The following is a 22,609-nucleotide window of genomic DNA, read 5'->3' as shown; positions in this document are numbered from 1 at the left end:
ACTATTTCATCTTTCTCTGGCTTCGGGGTAGTTTCTTCCCCCCCGAAGCGAAGTAGCTTCTTCTGATTTTCACTGAAAAAACCCGACTTTACCATCTTAGAGAGATCAGCCTTCGAAACAGTAGACTTTCCGAAGTCCAAGTGGCTGGGCTTACTTGGCATAGCAATACGATAATCATCTTCAGGATCAGTTTCCTCAATGTTCTCTTCTTCTGCTTCGGCAGTTGCTTGTTCTGCTTCAACAGTGGGGATTTCTTCCGAAGTTACCAGTCCAGATCGCTGCATTGCTTCGGAGATGGGAACAGTCTCCGAGCCTTCAGCTTCGCCTCCCTCACGTTCAACCCTAGCGGTAGAACGCACTCTGGCCATTTAATTCTGAATTTGTGGGAATTAAATACTTTTTCTTCCGAAGTTTCTTCTTCTGACGAAGCAGGCTTCAAGCTGGAGCTTCGTTCGATTCCGAGAGTCAAGCTTCGGCTATGGTTAAAAATTTTGGCAGCAAAACAGTGCAAATAGCAATGAATGCTGTGGTAACTTCACACCTACTCGTCTGTTTATATAGTACTGCAGGTAAGAAGGCGAAGCGCCAGGATTTTTACACCAGGCGGACAGCCGCTTGCACTCGCTGCGCGGTGGACCGCAGAGACCAAACAGTAACTCTGCAAGGTGGGACCGCTACGCGTTCGGAAACTGAATCGTTTCTCGACAACGAGCTCAGGGAAGGTGTTTTTTGGACCTTCGGCTTCCCGAAGCTTAAGAGACTTTTTCTTTTCACGGATCAAGCTCGTTACGAAAAACGATCTAGCGCCGCGAAAGGGGCTACTGTTGGGACTATGCTTCGTCACGCCGAAGGTCTTGAAGGAAGAAGCAGCTTCGGCTGAAGCTGTCCGCGTGCGATGACCGAAGCTTGCTCTTCATAAAGCTTCGGAATTATGAACCGACTTAAAAGTAGAAAGACCTTTTAGTCCATAAGCGTTTGAATCGTTATTGTAAACTTTCATGAAGGGCATGGTTGTAAATTCTCACAGGCTGTGTCCTGTGCCTATAAATAGTGAACAGTATTCCTCTACTGTTCACACTTTTTTTGGGGGTATTTTGCCATCGCATCGTTTAGGAACCAACCTTTGTCAAGGCAGAGGTATAATTGTATCCAATACTTAAATATATTGAATGGATATAATATGATTCATTTACCTTTGATACTCTATATTTTATGTCACTTCGTATAATTTATTAACATACAATTACGAAAACTCAACCTTCGTAATCGTATTGTTGTCCGCCTTCGTCCAGAATCCATTATCCCCGAGGGAATAATGCTTCGTCGGACGAAGGACATTATAATTTAACATTTTATGTTGCCTTGTTCTTGATTCATAGCATTTGAGAACAAGTCTCCAACAGTTTGCATTGGCATCAATCACCAAAAAGGAGGAGATTGAAAGAGAAATGAGCTTAATCATTTTCTATAATCGATTTTGGTGTTTGACGTCCATCACAAACCACATGGACTAACTAGTTTACCTAGTTGTCATTTATCTCAGGTGCATAAAGTTCAACATAAATTAACAAAGAAAATGAGTTGGAGAACTCTACAAGTTTGGAGCAAAGACAAGCATTGGTGCTGCAGTGGCGCACCAGACACTGTCCTGTGCCTAGGCTGAGGCACCTCGCAAACTGGCCACTCTCGGGTTTTTCTCAGAGTCACTTCGCTATAATTCACTGGACTGTCCGGTGTGCACTGGATTGTCCGGTGAGCCAACGGAGCAACCGTCAACTTCGCCCAACGGTCGATTGCGGCGAATAGTGAACAGTGCACAGTGCAGAAGTCAAAACTGCAAAGTCAGAACACACCGAACTATCCAGTGTGCTACCGGACTGTCCGTTGATGCAAGAGGACAAAGGACTTCAACGGTCAACTGCTCCAAACCCCAACGGTCGGCTGACGTGGCACTCACCGGACTGTCCGGTGTGCCCATCGACAGCAAACTCAGCCAATGGCTAGGAAGTGGTTGGAGGCTATAAATACCCCCCCAACCACCACCATTCAAGCCATCCAAGTTTTTAGACCTTCACATTCAATACAAGAGCAAAAGCATACACTCCAAGACACAATCAAAAGATCAAATCCTCTCCAAGCCTCCAAATCAACTCAATTGCATAGTGACTTGAGAGAGGGTGTTTTGTGTTTCTTTTGTTGATCTTGTTGCTTGGATTGCTCTCTTCTTCTCACTCTAATCCTTCTAAGTGCTTTGTAAAGCTAGCAAGAGACAACTAAGTGTGTGGTGATCCTTGCGGGGTCTTAGTGACCCAAGTGATTAAGGAGAGGTACTCAACCAATCTAAGTAACCTATTGAGAGAGGGAAAGGGTTGGAATAGATCTAGCATTTGTGGCCTCCTCAACGGGGACTAGGTTCTTTGGAACCGAACCTCGGTAAACATATCACTGTGTTCATTTGTGTTGATTCCACTCGATTTGTTTTCCCCCTTTCCTCTCTCTAAAAGTTCCCTTGCTCATATTGATTTGAGTTTGCTCCCAAGGTTATCAGCATTGATTGGGCAACTCATAGCAAGGAAAACTATCTTCCGCACTCCAAAGTATTTCTAACACTAACCCCGGGCATAGTGTGTGTTCAAAGTTTATAATTTTTAGGTTTCGCCTATTCACCCCCCCCTCTAAGCGACTTTCAACTCCTAAAGGCCAGCATATCCTTGAGACTCTTTTCTTTTAGTGGGGTAAGACTTGTGAAAGTACACTCTGTACTCAGGGTTTTCGAACCCATGTTGTTGTAGGTGATGAAACTACAGAGTTTTGTTGCTTTTGTTCCAAGGTCGTCCCAAAGCAGGAGGAAGAAAACTAAGTAAACTTATGGAAGGTGTTTACCTTCCGGTGATGTAATAAGTATAAGCACTCGAACCCGTATATGTAATAATGACTCTTTCTATATTGTATTTGTGAATGTAAATTAAGTTATTATAAATCTTTCCGCTTTTACTCCGATGGTATGTAATGTTTGTGATATGGGATGAACGCTCTTGGGAGATATGGGTCCTATCGAGCTATTGGGTGCACCTACATGACTATCTAAGGTCCTTGGGACAAGGACATCTGTAGGTGGATCTAATATCTTGGGAGGTTCCATGACAACACAAATGATCACAACCAAAACCAGAGTAAGGGAGGGAATAGAATATGCACATAAGAGCACAACGCAACAACAACGTGCACAAATGCAAAGAAGAGAGCACAACAACAAAGCGACAAAGTAACGACTCAGAAAATGCGCTCAAATCTCTCCCAAACACTTTAGAGGCGTGGTCGTGGAGTCTCAGAGTTGTAGTGTGCTCAAAGTATGCTTTGTATGCTGCTTCATGCGCCTAGGGACCCTTTTATAGCCCCGAGAGGCCTAGGAGCTATTGGAGCTTCATTTGGAATATCTCAGCCTTCCCTGTCTGCCCGTGCACCGGATTGTCCAGTGGCACACCGGACAATTCATAGTACAATGATCAGATGATCACTGATTGGCCACTTTCCTTCTCATATGAGCACCAGACTGTCCAGGAGGGGGCACCGGATTGTCCTGTGTGCCATCTGACTGTTGACGCCAGATGGTGTGGCTGATAGCCGTTGGCTGTCCATCACACTGGATTGTCCGGTGCTATGCCCGAACCGTCTGGTGAATTATAGCCGAGGGGGTTTGGTCGAACCCGAGAGCGCCCTCTTTGGTTGTATAGTCATCGTACTGTCAGATGCACACCGGACTGTCTGGTGCACATCGGACTGTCCGGTGGGTGGCACCGAAATGTCTGATGTTGCCCAGACCAGCCCATCTTCTTCTTTTTTGTGTCAAATTACTTTGACTTCTTTTGACTTGACTTTAGATGATCCCTAGCACTTAGACAAACATGATTAGCACACAAATCAATTGACTAAATGTTAGAAACATACCTTTTTCACCTTGTTCCATATTGGTTTGCAATATGCCCAAACTCAAGCCCCAAAAGTGCTTTTCTTATTTTCCACAAACTCTTGGACTTGATTGCTTCAATTTGCTTTCTGAACACCTATGCTCATGCTCATATGGATAGAGTTAGATCGTAGTGGTGTGTTGAGCAGTTAATTACCAAAACACTTAGAAATGGCCCAACGGCACATTTCTCTTTCAGTAGTGGTTATCATCAAATCTGCATGGCTTTAGGTGATGAATGGAAAACTGTATTTAAAACTAAGTTCGGTCTTTATGAGTGGTTAATAACATCTTTTGGTCTCACTAATGCACCTAGCACTTTCATGAGATTAATGATCGAGGTCTTACATGCTTTTATTGAGAAATATGTGGTAGTTTATTTTGATGACATTCTCATTTATAGAAAATCACTTGATGGACATACGGAGCATTTGTGTGTTGTTTTTATTGCCTTATAAGATGCACGGTTGTTCGATAACTGTGAAAAATGCACCTTTTGCACCAATAGTATCTTTTCTAGGATATGTTGTCATCTCGCAGGAATCGAGGTGGGTGAATCAAAGATCCAAGCCATCACAAGGTGGCTCATACCTTCTTCGGTCACGCCGGTGTGTAATTTTCTTGGTCTTGTAGGTTTTTTAGACGTTTTGTTCGCGATTTTAACACCATTACACACCTCTTCACGAATTGACCAAGAAAGGAATGCCATTTTCATGGGGTCCACGTCAACAAAAGGCTTTTGATATGATCAAATCCAAGCTCACAGAAGCACCATTGTTACAACTTCTTGGTTTTGATAAAATGTTTGAGCTCAAATGTGATGCAAGTAGTTTAGGCATCGGTGGCGTTCTCCTTCAAGAGGGTAAGCCAATTGCATTTTTAGTGAAAAAAAAAGAGTAGTCCATCTCTGAATTATTCCACGTACCACAAAGTACTTAATGTTTTAGTTCGTGTTTTGCCATTTGCAAGCTTGGCAACACAGCGGTGTGGTAAATCTTAAAAGCCACATAATCACGTTCTGCCACAACAATAATCAACGGATGCAATAATAAAACAAAAATATAGTTCACATCTGTTTTTTTAATGAAGACACAGATGACGATTTAACATGCCTAACGACAGAACACTGAGCTTCCAGGCTCCAACCATTAAACACGACCGGATCCACGATTTAACATGCCTAACGACACAACACTGAGCTTCCGCAGCTGGATCCTCTACGGTAACTTCCGACCACCGCCGTGATCCACCCGCGGCTACGTCCAGAAAGTTACCGCAGATAATCCGCTCGCGCCGTAAACTACTGAGGGCTGACGCCTGGAACGCAATTACCTCGCCTGCTATTATTGCTTTTACGAATAAGTCGACACATAATAATAGTACTATATAATACAAAACGGGCGACTTTGAGACGAGACCTGTGATACGATGGCAATAAAAAATAAATTACACTAAATACAGCAGTTTCCCCCCAACAACAAATGGCCCAATAGATACATCACCAGCCACCTAAATTATGACATCTGCCAATGTTCTGTGACCTCTTATGAAACAGTTGCCTGGTTCCCGCTGTCCCCCAGACGATATACCGTACCCTATGATTTTGACATGAATAATGTACACTTCACATTCTCCTGTTCTTCTCCCTATTCCAATCTCCTGCAGATCCTAGAGAAGAGGTCAGTGTTGCCTTCCTCAACTTCTGCTGGTTCTCATACTCCTTCTCAAGCCGTGTCTGTGATGACACCTGGACCAGATGCCTTCCGCCATTTCCATGGGGCTGCCTCATGTCGACCATAAGACCCCGCTCGGACCTGACAGGAGAAGCATTGTCTTCAACAGGGACAGGCCATCTTATAGTTCCCTTACCAGGGTTATTCAAGCGTGCAGAATCATTGTTCCTGTCAACAATTTTCTTGGTAGAGTGACTGCTCCCATTCCAAGTTGCCTCATTGTTACGAGAACCTGACGAGCTCTCAGTTGTACCAAACTGGGATGAGGGCTTCCGGGCTTTCATCGCCTTTTCAGGTGGTGATTTTGGCCACTTAATTGTCCCATTGCTGTATCCTTGGCCAATCCATGATTCAGTGCTCCTTCTCATATCACATAAGATCTCAGCGGCGCACTGTATCTTTGGCGATACTGCTTTTGGGGAAGGAAAGCTCACGTAAGTATTATCAAAATAAGATAAACTGAAAATGAGTAATACTAGATGAATGGACAGAAAATATTATTTTCCGATATAGAACGAGTGCCTAGCTATAGGGATAAAGAATTCCTAGGTACTTCTATTCTGGCTTAACTTGCAAATGCTACATGATAACACATATGGCATAATATGGTTCAGTATAATGTTTAATATGTGAGGCCAACAAAGCATTTGTACAAGTACATCTAGAATAGTGTTCTATAAGCAAAATACTTTTGTCGAAATATTCAAATTTCTTAGCAACTACTCCCTCCCTCCCTTCCAAATTGTAAGTCATTTTAGCTTTTCTAGATACATATAGTATTTCTTAGCAGCTACTCCCTCCATTCCAAATCTCTGTCCGTTCGAAGTTATAGGCCATTCTGACTTTTCTAGATACATATACTATATTTAGACATTGTGTATATCTAGGTGCACAACAAAATCTATGTACCTAGAAAAGTCAAATCAACTTACAGTTTGGAATGAAGTACTATTTTCAGCAAGGTAATATGTATATCAGAGTAACTTTTTCCCAAATAGACTTTGGCCTACCTTGAGATGTTTTTAAAAGAGAATAATCAATGTCATGCTTCTGGAAACCATCTAAAGAGTCAAGATGATCCTGGGGCTGCAGTTGCTGAGAACCATGCTCACCCCCAATTTTTCTGGAGTGAATGTTTTGTACAAGTGATCCAGAAGTTGATTCTGTGCCACACAAATTATGTTGTCCATCACATGGATCCAATATACATAATTTTGCTGCATCCATCTCTTGAAGGAGATCATCAATTCTATGGACAGACGTGTCTTCATGATCTAGAGAAGTGAGGTTGGAGCCAACCCGCACCCATTGCCACTGGGAGTTACTCCTACTTGATCCATGTTTACCACAGTCAACACCTTGTCGACAGCCCCCAGCCTGTGAATGTGACCAAGGAAATGGTGGCAAACTAGCTCCATGAACTGTCATGGAAGGCATATAAGGCTTAACTGCAGCTGTGCTCTCCCTTCCGGGTGCTAAAAGAGAGTCTAGATCTTGTCGATGAGGAAGAGTTAAACGGCTTAAGATATCTTTTGGATGACAAAGTGCACTATCACAGAGATTAATTTGTGATGGGTCCTGGGTAGTAGTATTAAAAAGGTCAAACAAACTTTGAGGCACAGACATGATATTGGTAGTAACACTGAATATTTTGCTTACCTTAACCAAGAGGGGTGGCTTGTCACCACATTGTTCTTTGATATCACAGCTAGAAGTACTTGCAGAAGAAAGTTTAGGGCTCAGAATGAGATTAGAGTCCTTTCCATGGCGATAGTCCATGTCAGAAAGCATAGAAAAAGTTTTTCTGACAGAGACTAGGAGTTCCTCCTTCGTGTGCAATACCTTCTTTCCTTTATCTCTTCCTAAACTGGAATACTTGTAAGTGCCATCAAGAAGTTCGATCAATGACAGGTTCTCAATGTGATGTGTGATGTCACGAATATCAGATTTAAGGCCATGTGCTCCTGAATAAATATGTCAATCACTGTAAGTTTGATGCAAATCAGTTTGACCATAAGGCAGAGACGTTTTCCATGCTATATGAGATAGGGAAAGAAATTTTACACTACGAAGGCCACATGGCATAAATAATATGAAAACATACGATGCAAAAAAAAGCATCAAAACCTAAATAACATAGCAATGTTAAGATTGCAGGTAGACCTGCCAAATTATTATGAAGTAAAGGCATACAAAGAATCAATCCAAGTATCATCAAACACAAAAACAAATTAATAATAAACATTTTTGTTATTAAAAAAGCAGGGATCTAAAGAGAGACGTGGAAAAAAGGAATTAGAATATTGATAACAAAGAACCACATCATGCCTATTGCTACCGCCAATCCTTGAATGAGTGTGAAAACAAACTCCAAAGAAAATAAGATGGGAAGAGCAATTCGGAACCTTTTTAGAAAGATTAAACAGAAAATGATGTGACATTTTAAGGAAGAAAAAAAGTTGTCATGATTGAGAGGGCCATAATCATATTCAAGCAAGATTCAACTGAACTTCAATCCCTAGGAGTGAATTCCAAAACCCACCCAATGGAAAAGACAAATGGATTAAGGAAAAAGGAAACAGCTCATACAGCCATACAACTAACCATAGTTGGTTGTAAGTACATAACTAGAGTCCATTATCATATTTAAGCTAAGAGGACGAGGCTTTGGAATATATGACCGGAACCGGAGCTTCAGAAATCTTTGGAGAATGTCAGTCAAAAGTAAGCAGACTCTGAATAACATGTACCAGTGCAGCATTTAGTATGCAAAAGCAAGATAGTGATAAATCAATAGTTAACCTTTCTATAGAATTATTTAATATGTCTAGGTACATAATGTTAGGAAAACAATTAGCAGATCTTCATACAGAAACATTTGACATCCACCCATCCACTGAACTCATATGATATTATGGTTAGAGTTAATAACAGCAATAACTAGCAGTGCTAAGATACAAATGCATGATGTAGATGCAACCAGTTACTACATACCAAGCACGCTGTTTCCTGAGAAACCAGAATCAAAATTTGCTAAACCAGCCTTTGATGAGAAACAATCATGTTTCGATCTGACACCAGACCTAATATTCTTCTTATCAGTTCTCTTTCCATCAGAAATGCGCTTCTGCTTGAGCAACCGAGATTTTTCTGTATATAATTAGGATAAGTGCAAAATTATTTATTGTCAGCATATCAAACCGAACAGCATCATGTGCATTAATGCGAGTAGAACAAATGAGCACTCAACTACATCAAATCAAATGTGTGTGTATATACAAATTTTAAAAAAAAGTATGGCAAGTAGTAATTAGTACTGCAGGTCTAATTAATGAGTGGCTATTAATTTTGTATGAGCAAAATGGCCAGTAAGCAGCAAGAAGAACAGGCACATGTTTTTTCTTCCTTTTGGCTCATTGAATCTGCATTCTGAAACCTGATTTAAAAAAAGTATGACAAGTAGTAACTAATATGGCAGATCTTGTTAATGAGTGGCTATCAATTTTGTATGAGCAAAGTGTCCAGTAAGTAGCAGGAACATCGGGCACATTTTTTTCTTCTTTTTGGCTCATTCGGTCTGCCAACTGATTTCTAGACTTACTATAATGAGATGGCTAAAGTCCATTTCCTAATGGGATGTGCTGACCCAATGCCATCAATTCCAGAAACAAAAAAAGGTGAGCCAATCTTTACCTAACTAGAGCTCACTAAATCAGTTAATCAACTGCTGTTAGGCACTTTAACTATCTGAATATAATCTCTTGATGATGAGTATAGGTACTCAGCAACATTAATTACTTGGTTTAATCATTTTAGATATTAAGACAACATAACCAAGGCATACTCGACTGCCACAGATGAGTTAGCTGTTACCCAAGCTAATGGAAACGTCATAAGAGGAAAACCAATAGGAAAGACCACCTCAAATCAGGGAGGTTTCAAACATTAGAAAATGTAAACTTCATATGAATAAGGGATAAAAGGACCATAGCACCCTCCACAGGGAAAAAATAACCAAGCTATCCCATTCTATCTACTGACTCACTTCCATTTACAAAATTTAGTCCTAATATTTATTTGATCTTGTCACAGTAATACAAGATTAGACCATCCTTGCAAATCTGCCTGGTAAACATAGTTCCATTGCTGCCAAGATTGAGAATATGTCCTGCACAAACTTAGCTTCCATTCCAGCTTTGGGCATTTGCCTTGTAATTGTACGAAACTATGAATCAATACTCCGAGCATCAATACTATTACTCAGGACATCAAGAATGATGCTAGGATATGGTGTCTGGCTGGGGCTGCATGACTGCGAAGAGTGTGGCCTTAGTCCTTCTGAAAAGGGGTGACAGGTTCCTTTTGATGATTGGCCGTTATTATTATTTTTTAGTCATGGATGGTTTCGTTTATGCTTGTTGGTAGCCGCCGTAAGGAGGCCCTTTGATGTTTGTACTGGTCATCTAGGACCTTAGTCTTTTTCTTCTTAATATAATGACACGCAGTTCTCCTGCGTTTCCAAGCAAAAAATTGCATGAATCAAAGCAGTTAACTTTTGGAATGGAAATCAGCAAACAATTTAAGGTTATCTATGTAAAGAAATTGAATAAAAGCAAGGCCCCAAGGAAGATAGATGAAGCGGCGAGGAATTCAGTGCACGCAAGAAATGATGTTGAATCAAAACAAGATGATATGGCAATAAAAGTGGTTTGTCCTAACATGGGCAATAAAAAGGAACTACATCAGACATCACATTGGACAATTTAAATGAACAAAGGAAGTTTATAACTTACCAGATGTTGTGCATGGTGTTAAATCAGGCACATTCTTCTGTGATATGAATTCATGTCCCTTAGCCTCAGCATCTCTACCAGTTTGTGCTGGCTCAAGCTTTGGCCTTTTTGGATAAGGTGGACCGTCCAACAATTTTATGGTCTTTTTTATCACTATCTTACTATCTTGCTTATGCAGGGATTGAACCGTATCATTTGCAACATAATCATGTTTGCCATTATCAGACTTCAAGCCAAAACCAAGAGATTTCTGCATAGAGACTTCCAAAGACATCCTTTTACTTCTATGAGATGGAAAGCCTTCTGCATTCTGATTGTGCTGCTTCACATCTGCACATGTGTTTTTAATATACAAATCAGTAGTGAATTAGTTTAAAAAAACAGCACACATAAATAAAACGTTTCAGAGATAATATAAATAGTCAGGTTACTCCAACAACATAAGAGAAAATTGTGTAAGGAACCATATTCTTCACTTTAATTTTAAATGGAGGATATGAAGGTATTTTCTAAGGGTATAGGCAAGATTCATGGATGAAGCCAAAAGAAAAAAGCAAATCGATATGCAAGCAAGCCCAAAAGGAGGATGAAGTTATATATGGTTTTGAAAGTAACAAGTATATTCTAGTTCTGAAGGTTACAAGATTCACATGCTTTGACATGTGCGTTCATTACCAATCAATCTAAATGCTCTAAAAGGAATTTCTGCGTTTAATGGTAATTAACTCGTCACATTATCATCCATCAGAAAACCCTCTACAGGATGTTCACGAATAAATCCACAATAGTCGACTATTAAAATTATGGTTGTTAAGGCATCACCTAGGCGATAAGGCACACTGGAAATCTGGGCATCCCCATCGCATGACCAAAAGTCAGCAGAAGAGGAGGGAGGTACCACAGAGGAATAGCGGCAGGGTAGAGGGCAAGCAAGGCCAAGAGCCTGCAGCTTCTGCCATCCCCGCTGTCTCTGGTGCCGGTGGGCAGTGCAGCACCTGCTGCGGTCAACTGCAGCATATCTGGAAGGAGACTGCAGCAATAGTCCATTCGAGGGCATAGAGCAGTGAGGAAGAAGCAGGAGGGAGAAGTTTTGGGTGGCAGCGGTGCATCTGGAGAATGAGAGAGAGAGAAGCAAGCTGTGCCGAAGGAACACTCACGCAAGAGGCAGAGGGCGAGCAGCGGTGCTGAGAATCGGGATCCTCATTTAACGTATCCATGGATGTCACCCAGCGGAGGGTTACATGGGCTGGGCCAGCCCCTTCTTACCCTCTTTATTTTTCTTTATTCTTTTCCTTTTTCCTCAGCCACATGGTACATTCGTATGCCATAGCCTTTCCTCGCCTTATCACTGCCTAGACGTCACCTAGGCAATTGGAAGGGAGTGCTCACCACAGCTCAGCCTTACTGCCTTAAGACCATGATTAAAATCCCTCTAAAATAACTGTTACCACATTACTTTCATGGGAAAACTAGCAAAAAAATAGTTTATGTAAGGTTTTTAAAGAAGAGAGAACAAAGAGCACATCACAACATCTGCATTCTGTAACTTCCATTACAAAATTGTAACATATGTATAGAGAAAAGAAGACAAAACAGATAGTAAAACACCCAATAAAAACTTAAGTTCCACCTATTTCTCAAGTCTATAGCCTAATGACCAACAAATGATAGAAACATAAGTCCAAAGTACATACGACAGTAAATAAAACCATACGTGTAAATGTCACAATCAGCAAGGATAACTAGTGTTTCTGCGTGCATGTCTAAGTTTGGTCATCACCCTAGGGCTCCGGAAGGGACCGATCCTTTCTTTGATTCTCTGATAAATGACAAACAGCTCTCTTGAATGTCCCCAAAAAATATAAATATAAGAAATTTAAGAGGAAAATAGAATTGATCTTCAGAAAATACTCAATACTCGAAAAGAAACACAAATAGACAAAAAGATCAATAAAACTGTTCATTTCATTGTTGGAATCCAATATGCAACCAAGTGAAATGCAATCTGCATAACGTACAACCAGAATCAGGGTGCAAGCCACATGTTCAAATAAGCAAAGACCACAGCATGAGTTTCCTTCAAGGGCAATGATTCAATTTTCAATTGCAAGGAGCTCCAAGGAACTGACTCCAACATACATGCAGCTGAGTGATATATATCGTAGTCCTTTATGCAATAAATCAAACAAAATAATATCCTGATATCTTGTCCCAAAGGGAACCTGCTCAGCACAGAGCAGTAGAAAACTTTTGGAGGGTTCAATTGTTGTAAATTCTGCCCATTTTTCCCAACAATGATACACTCATAAACAATCATGCACAGATTTAACGATTGCACCATACATATTTTAGGATTTCTTGGCGGTAAATGGGAATACCGAAGTAGCACTAAGTCAACCAGAACTACCCAACCCAAGCAACATAAGTAAACGGGCATAATATATACCATATGCATTTCTATTGTAAATAAAGCTAGCAATGCAGTACGAGAAGACAATAACAAAGATAATGGGAATGGTCCATGCTGCGAAGTGACACATTAGAAAAAAAGTTTCATGAGATCAAATGAAGCAACATGAAAGTCTTTGAAAAGGGGAACATGAGCATAAGATGGAAAAGTAAATGCCACCACAACCACCAGAAAAGACAACTATAGACCACTAGCTAACATCATAACAGGGGCACTAGACAATCAATTGCAAACACCTCAAGATCATATGCGAAGAAAAAGAGAATAACATGTAACCTATTGTAGACAAGCACATATAACCAACACGGACCACAAACAATAGATCAACCAATACAGGGGAAAAACATCAAAGCTGCAGCAGGCATCATCATGAAAAGAGCTCACAAAATCTGCTACGCAAGTCATCCAACTGGCTTCCCCTTCCCGTGCCAGAATTCATTAGCATACATCTCTGCACGACAACCAGAAACTCATCTCATCCAAGCAGACGTGCCAGAAATAAAATGGAAGTGCCGTGCTCCCTCTCCACCGCCACCACAGAAATGGAAATTAGTTACTACCTGCTAAATAACTACATCCTGCAGCAGATGCAGCGGGAATTTCAGTTACATACTGCAAGCAGGCAGATGAGAAGTGAAATCAACTCCCCCGCCAAAAAAAAAAACAAATCACACCCAATCCTTCCACCATGACGGCAAGAACGCGGACCCAACCAACCAAATAGACGATAAGGAGACGGAAAAGAGGCGCAATATCACTACCGTGCCGCCGGTCCGCGTCGGCGCAGCGCCTGAGCACCTCCCCGCCCCCGCCTCCGGGGATGCCTCCGTCCACCCCCTCCACCGCGGCTGCCTGCGCCAGGATTTTCCCGAACTCCACCTTGGCTGGTAACGGCAGTTCCACTGCATCCATCCACCGGGCCCGCAAGGCCCAGGACCACCTAAATCGCACCCCGCCTCACCTCCAAAACCGTCTCAAATCGGCGCCGTTCCCGGGCGCACGGACGGCGAATCGGGCCACGGGGAGGCGCGGGACCTCTGATTCGCGCGAGATCTGGGGTGATCGGCTCGGGGCGCAGGCGGCAGCGGCGGCGCTGCGGAGGCAGGAGGAGTGGGAAGGGGACATCTAGGGCTTGGGAGCCGCGGAGGTGGGTGGGTGTGGGGAGGAAAGGGGAAGAAGAGTGAGCGCGGAGGTATATATAGTTTTCGGGAAAATACAAGGCCGAAGTGGGGGCCAACGACCGGCTCACGCACACGCTGCGTCCCGGGGTAGCTCAGCGGCGTGGTTTTCTGGGATTTCAACCCCTTTTCTCTCTTTAAAGGCCTTGTTCGGTTAGCTCTCAATCCATGTGGATTGAGTGGGATTGGGTGGGTTTAAATCTCAAACAAGCCAAACTTCTTCTTAATTTTTTCCAATCACACTCAATCCATGTGTAATGGGAATAACCGAACAAGGCATAATTTGAATTTCTTCTATTTATTATCTACAATATATAGTTGGGTTATGGAGGAACCAATACTGGAAATCCGTCCAAGGCTTTGTTCGTTTACACCAATCCAGCTCTGGATTAGCATGGATTGAAATTAAATCCATGTCACAATCCATGTCCCAAAATAATCCCAGAGTACTTAATTTTTTTTATTCGGTTAAACTCATCATGGAATATAACCCAAGGGTTTGGGAATTTTTTAAACTATGGAAGACATGGATTCTATCCATAGCTCATTATGTATGAAACAAATCCATGAAGATATTGCACAAGTTTACATTAGAATCCATGGATCAAAAGAATTACTAGCTTTGAGAGACACATAGATTAGTTGATGGATTTAATCCCACCATGGGATTGGGTGTGAGATATGGATTCACTCAATCCATACCCGGATTAAATCCATGGTGGGATTTCATCCCATGTATCCGAACAAGGCCTAAGACTTTGTTGGGTTACAAGGGAATAAATCCCATCATGGATTTAATTCAGGTCTATATTAGGTGAATCCATATGTCACACTCAATTTCATGGTAGAATTAAATCCACCATTTAGGGCAGTTTGGAAACCTTATTTTCCCAAGAGATTTTTATTTTCCCATGGTAAATTAGTTCATTTTCCCTTTGAAAATATGGTTCTCAAACTAGCCATTAATCCATGCATATCTCAAAGCTAGCTATTCTTTTGATCTATGGATTATAATATAAACTTGTGCAATATCTTTATGGATTTGTTCCATACCTAATGAGCTATGGATAGAATACATGCCTTCCATAGTTTAAAAAATTCTCAAATCCTTGGATTATAATCCATGATGGGTTTAACCGAATAAAAAATTGAGTAGTCATGGATTGTGGCATAGATTTAATTCTAATTCATGCTAATCCAGAGCTGGATTGATGTAAACAAACAAGACCTAAATTGGAATTTATGCCTACTACATGCCCGCGTGCGCCCTCCCACGCGTGGTGTGCAACCTCATACCATTATATTTAATAACTATAAAAAAATAAATTTAATATCAAAATGAACATATAATCTAAGTATCAAATATTGAACTGATAAGATCAAATATTTTATCTTAACTAAAAGGTTGAGAAAAATATAAGTTAAAAATGAGCCCAATCTTTTTATGGCTTGCTCAGTCACTCATCCTATTCAGCTAGCGAGATGGTACTATACATGAGCATTGTGCTCTTAAGGCTTATTGTTCGGTAAAAAACGGAGAAGAGGAACAGATATACGCGCTTCGCATGTGACGCATGACGCACGACGCAGGAAACTAGTGCTTTCATACGGTAGAGATAAAGATATATTGTATGTTTAATTTATGGATCAAAAACTTATTAAAAATAATGTGGAAAATATATTACATTTGTTGTGTTGATGCTGGAAAAAAATACTGGATTACACATCATAAAGTTGCATGGGATTTATTTTTAATTTTGTTCTATTATTATTCTGGTTTGGTAATTACTTATATTTAGTAACTACTAATAAAATTTGACCAACTTATTAAAAACAATGCTCAACTTTAACCCCAATTGTTGATCAGCCTTACACTTCACATGAACTCCCACCTTTGGAGAGTTCATGCACATTATTCCCCACAACTTGTTGAGCTATGATCTTTTGTGAGCTCACTCTTGTGATATATAACCCCCCACAGGAGAAGAACAGGTCGCCCAGGAGGAGGCATACAACGAGGAGTACGATTTGATCTAGGTGGCGTCTCCCAGTCAACTTTTTGGCATCATGGATGGACATTAGTTCGTTTTATATTTATCATTTAGTTTTTGTAAGACTTCCGCTATATAATAATTACTTTTATAATATTGTGACATTTATCTCTATACACTCTGTTATTATATGTGTTGTTCTTCCTTGGCGCACATATGAGACGCACCTGACTTTATCCCTTAAATCCGGGTGTGACACCTCTAAGGCAATTGCCTTTCGGATGACGAAGCTTACAAGAAAAGAATGGAAGTAAGAACAAGACCCTATGTAATCATAGAGGGAGAATTGTACAAACAAGGAGTCTGCTCTCCATTACTAAAATGTTTGTCTAGAACCGAAGGTCAAGAGCTGATGAAGGAGATACATGCAAGACTGTGTGGAGCTCATATTGGGTCTAGGCCTTTGATAGGGAAGGTTTTTAGACAAGGATTTTATTGGTCGAATGCAGCTTCGGATGCAGCGGATTTGGTTCAAAAATGTGAAAACTGCTAGAAGTGTGCTAGAGATCAGGAACAACCTTCGTCTTTAACCCAACTAATTCAGCCCACTTGGTCACTGTAAAGGTGGGGCCTAGATTTGCTTAGCCCACTCCCACCAAACAAGGAAACTTGAAATATGTAGTTGTAGCAGTGAAGTACATCTCGAAGTGGATCGAAGCTAAGCCCATAGCTACAATAACTTCGGCCATAGTCTAGAAATTCTTTTGGCAAAATATTGTTTGTCGCTTCGGTGTGCCGAAGGCTATCACGGTTGATAACGGAACTCAATTTGATGCTAAAACGTTCAAAGCTTTTTGTGACTAGATCGGTACAAAAATACACTTTGCATCAGTGAGACATCCGGAATCAAATGGACTGGTAGAAAGAGCAAATGGAATCATAATAACAGGGATAATGAAGTCAATCTTCAACCAGCCCAGAGGAAAATGGTCCTACGAATTAATAAAGATGGCGTGGAACCACAACACTGTTGTCTCAAGGTCAACAGGTTTTACCCCGTTCAAGCTTCTGTTCGGTGACGAAGCAATAACACCAGAAGAAGCAAGAAGAGGCTCAATAAGGACCTTAGCTTCAGCAGAAGATGAAGATAATTGCAAAATAACAAAAGATACCATAGAAGGGACCAGGCTCGAAGCAGTAGACCACATTAATAAGTATCAGGCCGAAACAATTAAATGGCGTGATCGAAAGGTAAAACTGAAGAACATGTGAATCATCTAGGCCCATTGGCGATGTTTTGGTAATTAATGACAACTGCTTGTGGGCTAACGATTCTTGGAGAAATAAGAATGCAGGGTTGGACCACATAGAACAGGAAATATTGGAGATTGATAAGCATTGGTTGTGGATCAAGTGAAGGCAAAGGTATAACATATGTTTCGTTTTTGCCGGTCTTGAGGAGTTTAGAGAAGATACTTGACCGGATTAGTAGGCTAGATAGCCGTACTATTAAGAGGGGTCAATGACTTTGATCTGTGTAAAACTTAGTGCCTCATAGAGCATCTAGTGGTTGCATTTCCATGAGGACTAACAGCGCTTCGAATTTCATGAGTTAAAAATTCTTTCAAAAGCTTGTTTGAAAAGTGCAAAGTCTTGGATGCGCGGACCGTCCGTGTCTTGAGGGCGGACCGTCCGCGATCCACTAGAGGGGTCCGAAGTCTGACCACTTCGGACCTATCTTGTTCCTTTGCACTGCGGACCGTCTGGGCCTTAGGGCCGGACCGTCCGCAGTCCTGACCAGAGAAGGCTACTTTCGGGACAGTCCCTGAATTATAGTGCGGACCGTCCGGCTTTGATGGGCGGACAGTCCGCAGGTGCCAAATATGGTTTGGGTAGGGACTGTGTGATTTTTACGATTTGTACTACGAACTGTCCGGAGGATAAGTCCGGACAGTACTGTCTCAGGTCTCGGACCGTCCGGCATTTTAGGCGGACGGTCCGCCCGTGTTAACTGCTCTTGGTCAGAAGTCCGGGTGCTTCAAGTTGCCAGGTCGCGGACGGTCCGACCATGGTGGGCGGACCGTCCGGACCTAACTTTTCTGACAACTCTGACAGATTTCAAACGGGAATTATAGCCATTATGCGTACGACGGACCGTCCGGCCCTAGGGCGCGGACCGTCCGCGTGTGCGCAGAACTGGTGCTTTTAGCTCATAACGGTTGGAATTTGGTGGGGGACTATAAATAGAAGGGTAGCTCGTGTGTGAGACCTCTCTTGGCCATTCCTTGCACACATTGAGCTCATTTGTGATCCTCTAACTCACTCTCTCACACTCTTTGCTTGAGATCACATTCTAGTGAGAGATTGAGGGTTCCTAGTGCATTTGCATCCTTCGGTGATTCTTGAGGCACTAGGTGGTACACCGAGCAAGCGTCATCGGCTTGTTACTCTTGGAGGTTGCCGCCTCCTAGACGGCTCGGGTGATTGTCTCCGTCGAGCTCTCCAAGAAGATTGTGGAGAAGCCGCGGTGTTGATTGTGAGGGGTTCGCGCCTACCTCGCCGGAGCGGCAAAGGTGACATTAGTGGAATCAAGGTATTGAGTGATTTCTTGTCCACTTGGCTCAAAGATCAAGTCGTGTCTTGATAGAGGAGCAAGTGAGAGTTTGAAGTCCACCTCAACGTGGATTAGGGGTGATCGGCAAATCACCGATACCACGGGATAAAATTCGGTGTCTTCACTTTCTTGCATTACTTATTGTCGTGCAAGTGATTAGTGTTTTGCATATTGTTCTTCAAGTATTCAATCACCTTAGTTAATTCTCATAGATTGTTTACTTGTTATAACTAGAGAATGTATTCCTCTTGTTATATTGATTAAATTTCCCTAGTGTTTTTTATTTTAGTCCAAACCGTCTATTCACCCCCCCCCTCTAGCCGGTGTCCTAGATCCTACAAGTGGTATCGAAGCCGAGGACTCCATTGTTTGTGGATCTAATCATCCCGGAGTGGGACAAAATGGCTAGTAACAACAATGTGCACATTTGGAAGCCACCGCATTTTGATGGGAATAACTACGACTATTGTAAAATAAGAATGTCAATGCATCTTAGAGCAATGGGTGGAAAAATTTGGCCAATTGTCAGGGATGGATTTGTTGTGTTGAAAGAAGATGAACCATCCGTTAGTGACAATGAGAATATCCTTACAAATGATCAAGCCATGAATGTCTTCTATGATGCTCTTGATATAAATGAGTTCAATCGCATCAAGAATCTCACAACCGCTCATGAGATTTGGATTAAGCTAATGGAAATTCATGAAGGAACTACAATTGTGAAGAGTGCCAAACTATATGTGTGCAAAGGGAAGTTTGAGCAATTTATTATGAAAGAAGATGAGAGTGTATCTGATATGTTTTTCAACCAGTTAAATGAGATAGTGAATGAACTCAAGGGACTTGGTTTTAATGTACCGGATGTGGATTTCACTCACAAGTTCCTTAGATCACTTCCGGAGAAATATGAGACCATTGTGACAATGTTAGTAAGGAGTGATCTATCTACAACTTCTCCAACCGAAGTATTGGGAGAAATTCTTACTCAAGATATATTCAAGAAGTCTCAAGCCGATGCTTTAAGTTTGGCAAAGAAAGTGAAAAATGAATCAATTGCTCTCAAAGCTAAGGCCTCAAAGGCAATTGAAAAAGAAGATAGTAATGATGAAGAAAATGAAAGTGAGAGTGATGGTGATATGGCTCTATTTGTAAGGAAATTCAATAAATTCATGAAGATGAAGAGAGGTCAACCTAGAAGAGGTCAAACATCAAGAAGAAATGCTTTCAATGATAGAAAGTGTTTTGAGTGTGGGGAACCCGGTCACATTGCCATGAATTGCCCAAGCAAGAAGAAGAAGGGAAAAGATGAAAGTGACAAGAAGAAAAAGAAATTCTACAACAAGAAGAAAGATGACAAAGCCTACCTAGTTGAATGGGACTCGGATGATAGCTCGGATGATGATGATGATGACACCTCATCCAAGCTTAATGCCGGAATTGCCATCAAGGAAGCTCCCTCGCTCTTCTCATCCCCCCATTGTCTCATGGCAAAGGGAGATGCTAAGGTAAAAATCATCACCGATTTAAATGATATAAATGATGATGATGATGTTGATGATGTTGATGATGATGGCTATTCATATGATGATCTTGTTAGAATGTTGGGTGAGGCCGATGACTACATGCACAAAGAAAAAGAAAAATTTAAGACCTTGAAGGAATTGTATAAAAACCTCCAAGTGTCTTTTGAGGAGCTCAAGACCTCTCACAATGACCTAAAAGAAAATTGTGAGAAGCTTGCGGATGCTCAAAAATCATCTATTGTGCATGAAGTTGTGGTGGTCACTAAGGATGTTGGAGTCACTTGTGACTTACTTGATAGTCTTACAAGTGAACCACTACCTACTAACTCTATTTGTGATAAATACAAAATTTCTCTCAATGATAATATTGCTCTTGATGAATCAAAAAACATTGTTGAGAATGAAGTGTTAGTAGATAGAGTAAATACTCTAACTCATGACTTAGAAAAGGCATATGGTGGAAAGGCTAAATTGGATTTCATATTGGGAAGTCAACGGTGCTCACTTAACCGTGAAGGTCTTGGATATGTTCCCAAGAAAGGAAAGAATGCTTTTATAAAGCAAAAGACATTGTTTGTGAAAGAATGTGACAAAGTGTGTCACAAGTGTCACAAGAAGGGACATGTTAAGAAAAATTGTCCTAAGCTCAAAAATGTATCCTCCACTTGTTTTGAGCATTGTTATGTTCTTTCTCATAATGCAAAAGGTGTTCATGCTAAATTCGTTGGTACTTCAATTGTTGGAAACAAAAAGAAAGCTATTTGGGTGCCAAAGACCTTGGTCACTAACATCCAAGGACCTAAGCAAGTTTGGGTACCTAAAAGAGATTGATTTCCTTTTGTAGGTGAACTACAAGGCGGGAGGGAATCATTGGGTGTTAGATAGTGGATGCACTCAACACATGACAGGAGATATGAAAATGTTCACCCAAATGAGTGAGAAAGATTGCTCAAATTATGATAGTATCACATTTGGAGATAGTTGCAAAGGAAAGGTTAAAGGATTGGGTAAAATTGCTATTTCAAATGATCATTCTATATCAAATGTGCTCTTGGTTGAGTCTTTGAATTTTAATTTACTATCCGTAGCTCAATTATGTGATTTAGGATTTAGTTGCAATTTCACGGTTGAAGATGTTATTATCTCTAATGTTGATGGTAGCAATCTTAAGTTTAAAGGTTTTAGACATGAAAATCTTTATCTTGTTGATTTCTCATCTAATGAGGCAAAGCTCACAACTTGCTTATTCTCGAGAGCTTCACTAGGTTGGTTATGGCATAGAAGACTTGGTCATGTTGGAATGAAGCAACTCAATCAGTTAACCAAGCATGACTTAGTTCGTGGCTTAAAAGATGTGAAGTTTGAGAAGAACAAATTGTGTAGCTCTTGTCAAGCCGGGAAGCAAGTGGCAAATACTCATCCAAATAAAAGTCAAATGTCCACTCATCGACCTTTGGAATTACTTCACATGGATTTATTTGGGCCCACATCTTTTGTGAGTATTGGTGGTAATTCTTATTGTCTTGTGATTGTGGATGATTATTCAAGATTTACTTGGGTTTATTTTCTTTGAGATAAATCTAATGTGTTTGAAACATTCAAGTCATTTGCTATATTGGCTCAAAATCAATTTGATTTTGATATCAAGAAAGTTAGAAGTGATAATGGGTTGGAATTCAAAAATGCAAGAATTGATGAATATTGTGATGACAAGGGTATTAAACATGAATTCTCTTCCAAATATACCCCGGAACAAAATGGTATTGTTGAAAGAAAGAATAGGACTCTCATTGATATGGCTAGGTCTATGTTAGTGGAATTTAATATATCGGATTCTTATTGGGCCGAGGCAATAAACACCACTTGTCATTCATCAAATAGACTATATTGTCACAAGCTTTTGAAGAAAACTCCATATGAATTGCTCATTGGTAGAAAGCCAAATATCTCATATTTTAGGGTATTCGGTTGCAAATGTTATATTTTGAGAAAGGGAAGCCGACTTTCTAAATTTGAGAAGAAATGTGATGAGGGTTTTCTTCTTGGATATTCATCAAATAGTAAGGCTTATAGAGTCTTCAACAAAACTCATGGTATTATTGAAGAAGCATATGATGTTGAGTTTGATGAAACAAATGGGTCTCAAGATGAGAGTGATAATCTTGATGATGTTGGTGGAACTCAATTGATAAATGCAATGAAAACAATGGCCATTTGTGAAATAAAGCCAAAGGAAGATGATGATGAAAATAGTGTGGTTGTCATTCCTTCATCTTCAACTCTAAATGAAGAAGATCACCAAAGCCAACAAAATGATGAAACTATGGATACTCATGATCA

General features: G+C 40.8%; 1 protein-coding gene across 4 annotated transcripts; it reads right to left on the bottom strand.

Moving 5' to 3' along the window:
- Positions 1–5,284: 5,284 nt before the first annotated feature.
- Positions 5,285–14,128, bottom strand: LOC100275542 (uncharacterized). 4 transcript variants are annotated; one of them, XM_008678693.4, is made up of 7 exons: positions 11,651–12,187; positions 11,316–11,523; positions 10,494–10,823; positions 8,695–8,850; positions 7,360–7,664; positions 6,711–7,278; positions 5,286–6,109 (listed from the first exon to the last, which is right to left on the bottom strand). In XM_008678693.4, exons 1-7 carry the CDS (start codon positions 11,708–11,710, stop codon positions 5,592–5,594), a joined length of 2,145 nt encoding a protein of 714 aa, XP_008676915.1. In that variant the 5' UTR covers positions 11,711–12,187; the 3' UTR covers positions 5,286–5,591.
- Positions 14,129–22,609: the final 8,481 nt, after the last annotated feature.

Source organism: Zea mays, chromosome 4, assembly GCF_902167145.1.
Source record: "Zea mays cultivar B73 chromosome 4, Zm-B73-REFERENCE-NAM-5.0, whole genome shotgun sequence".
In the NCBI taxonomy this organism is placed as follows: Eukaryota; Viridiplantae; Streptophyta; class Magnoliopsida; order Poales; family Poaceae; genus Zea; species Zea mays.
Note: the sequence above shows the minus strand (reverse complement) of the source record. Positions and strands in the feature narration are given on the sequence as shown.

What these genes read in the sequence shown, in the direction of transcription:
- LOC100275542 (XM_008678693.4), bottom strand. Translation starts at nt 11,710, where the DNA reads ATGGATACGTTAAATGAGGATCCCGATTCTCAGCACCGCTGCTCGCCC. An exon ending in CAGTGTGCCTTATCGCCTAG is followed by an intron (nt 10,824 to 11,315) that starts GTGATGCCTTAA and finishes ACACATGTGCAG; the next exon opens with ATGTGAAGCAGCACAATCAG. An exon ending in AGCCACCCCTCTTGGTTAAG is followed by an intron (nt 7,279 to 7,359) that starts GTAAGCAAAATA and finishes ACTACTACCCAG; the next exon opens with GACCCATCACAAATTAATCT.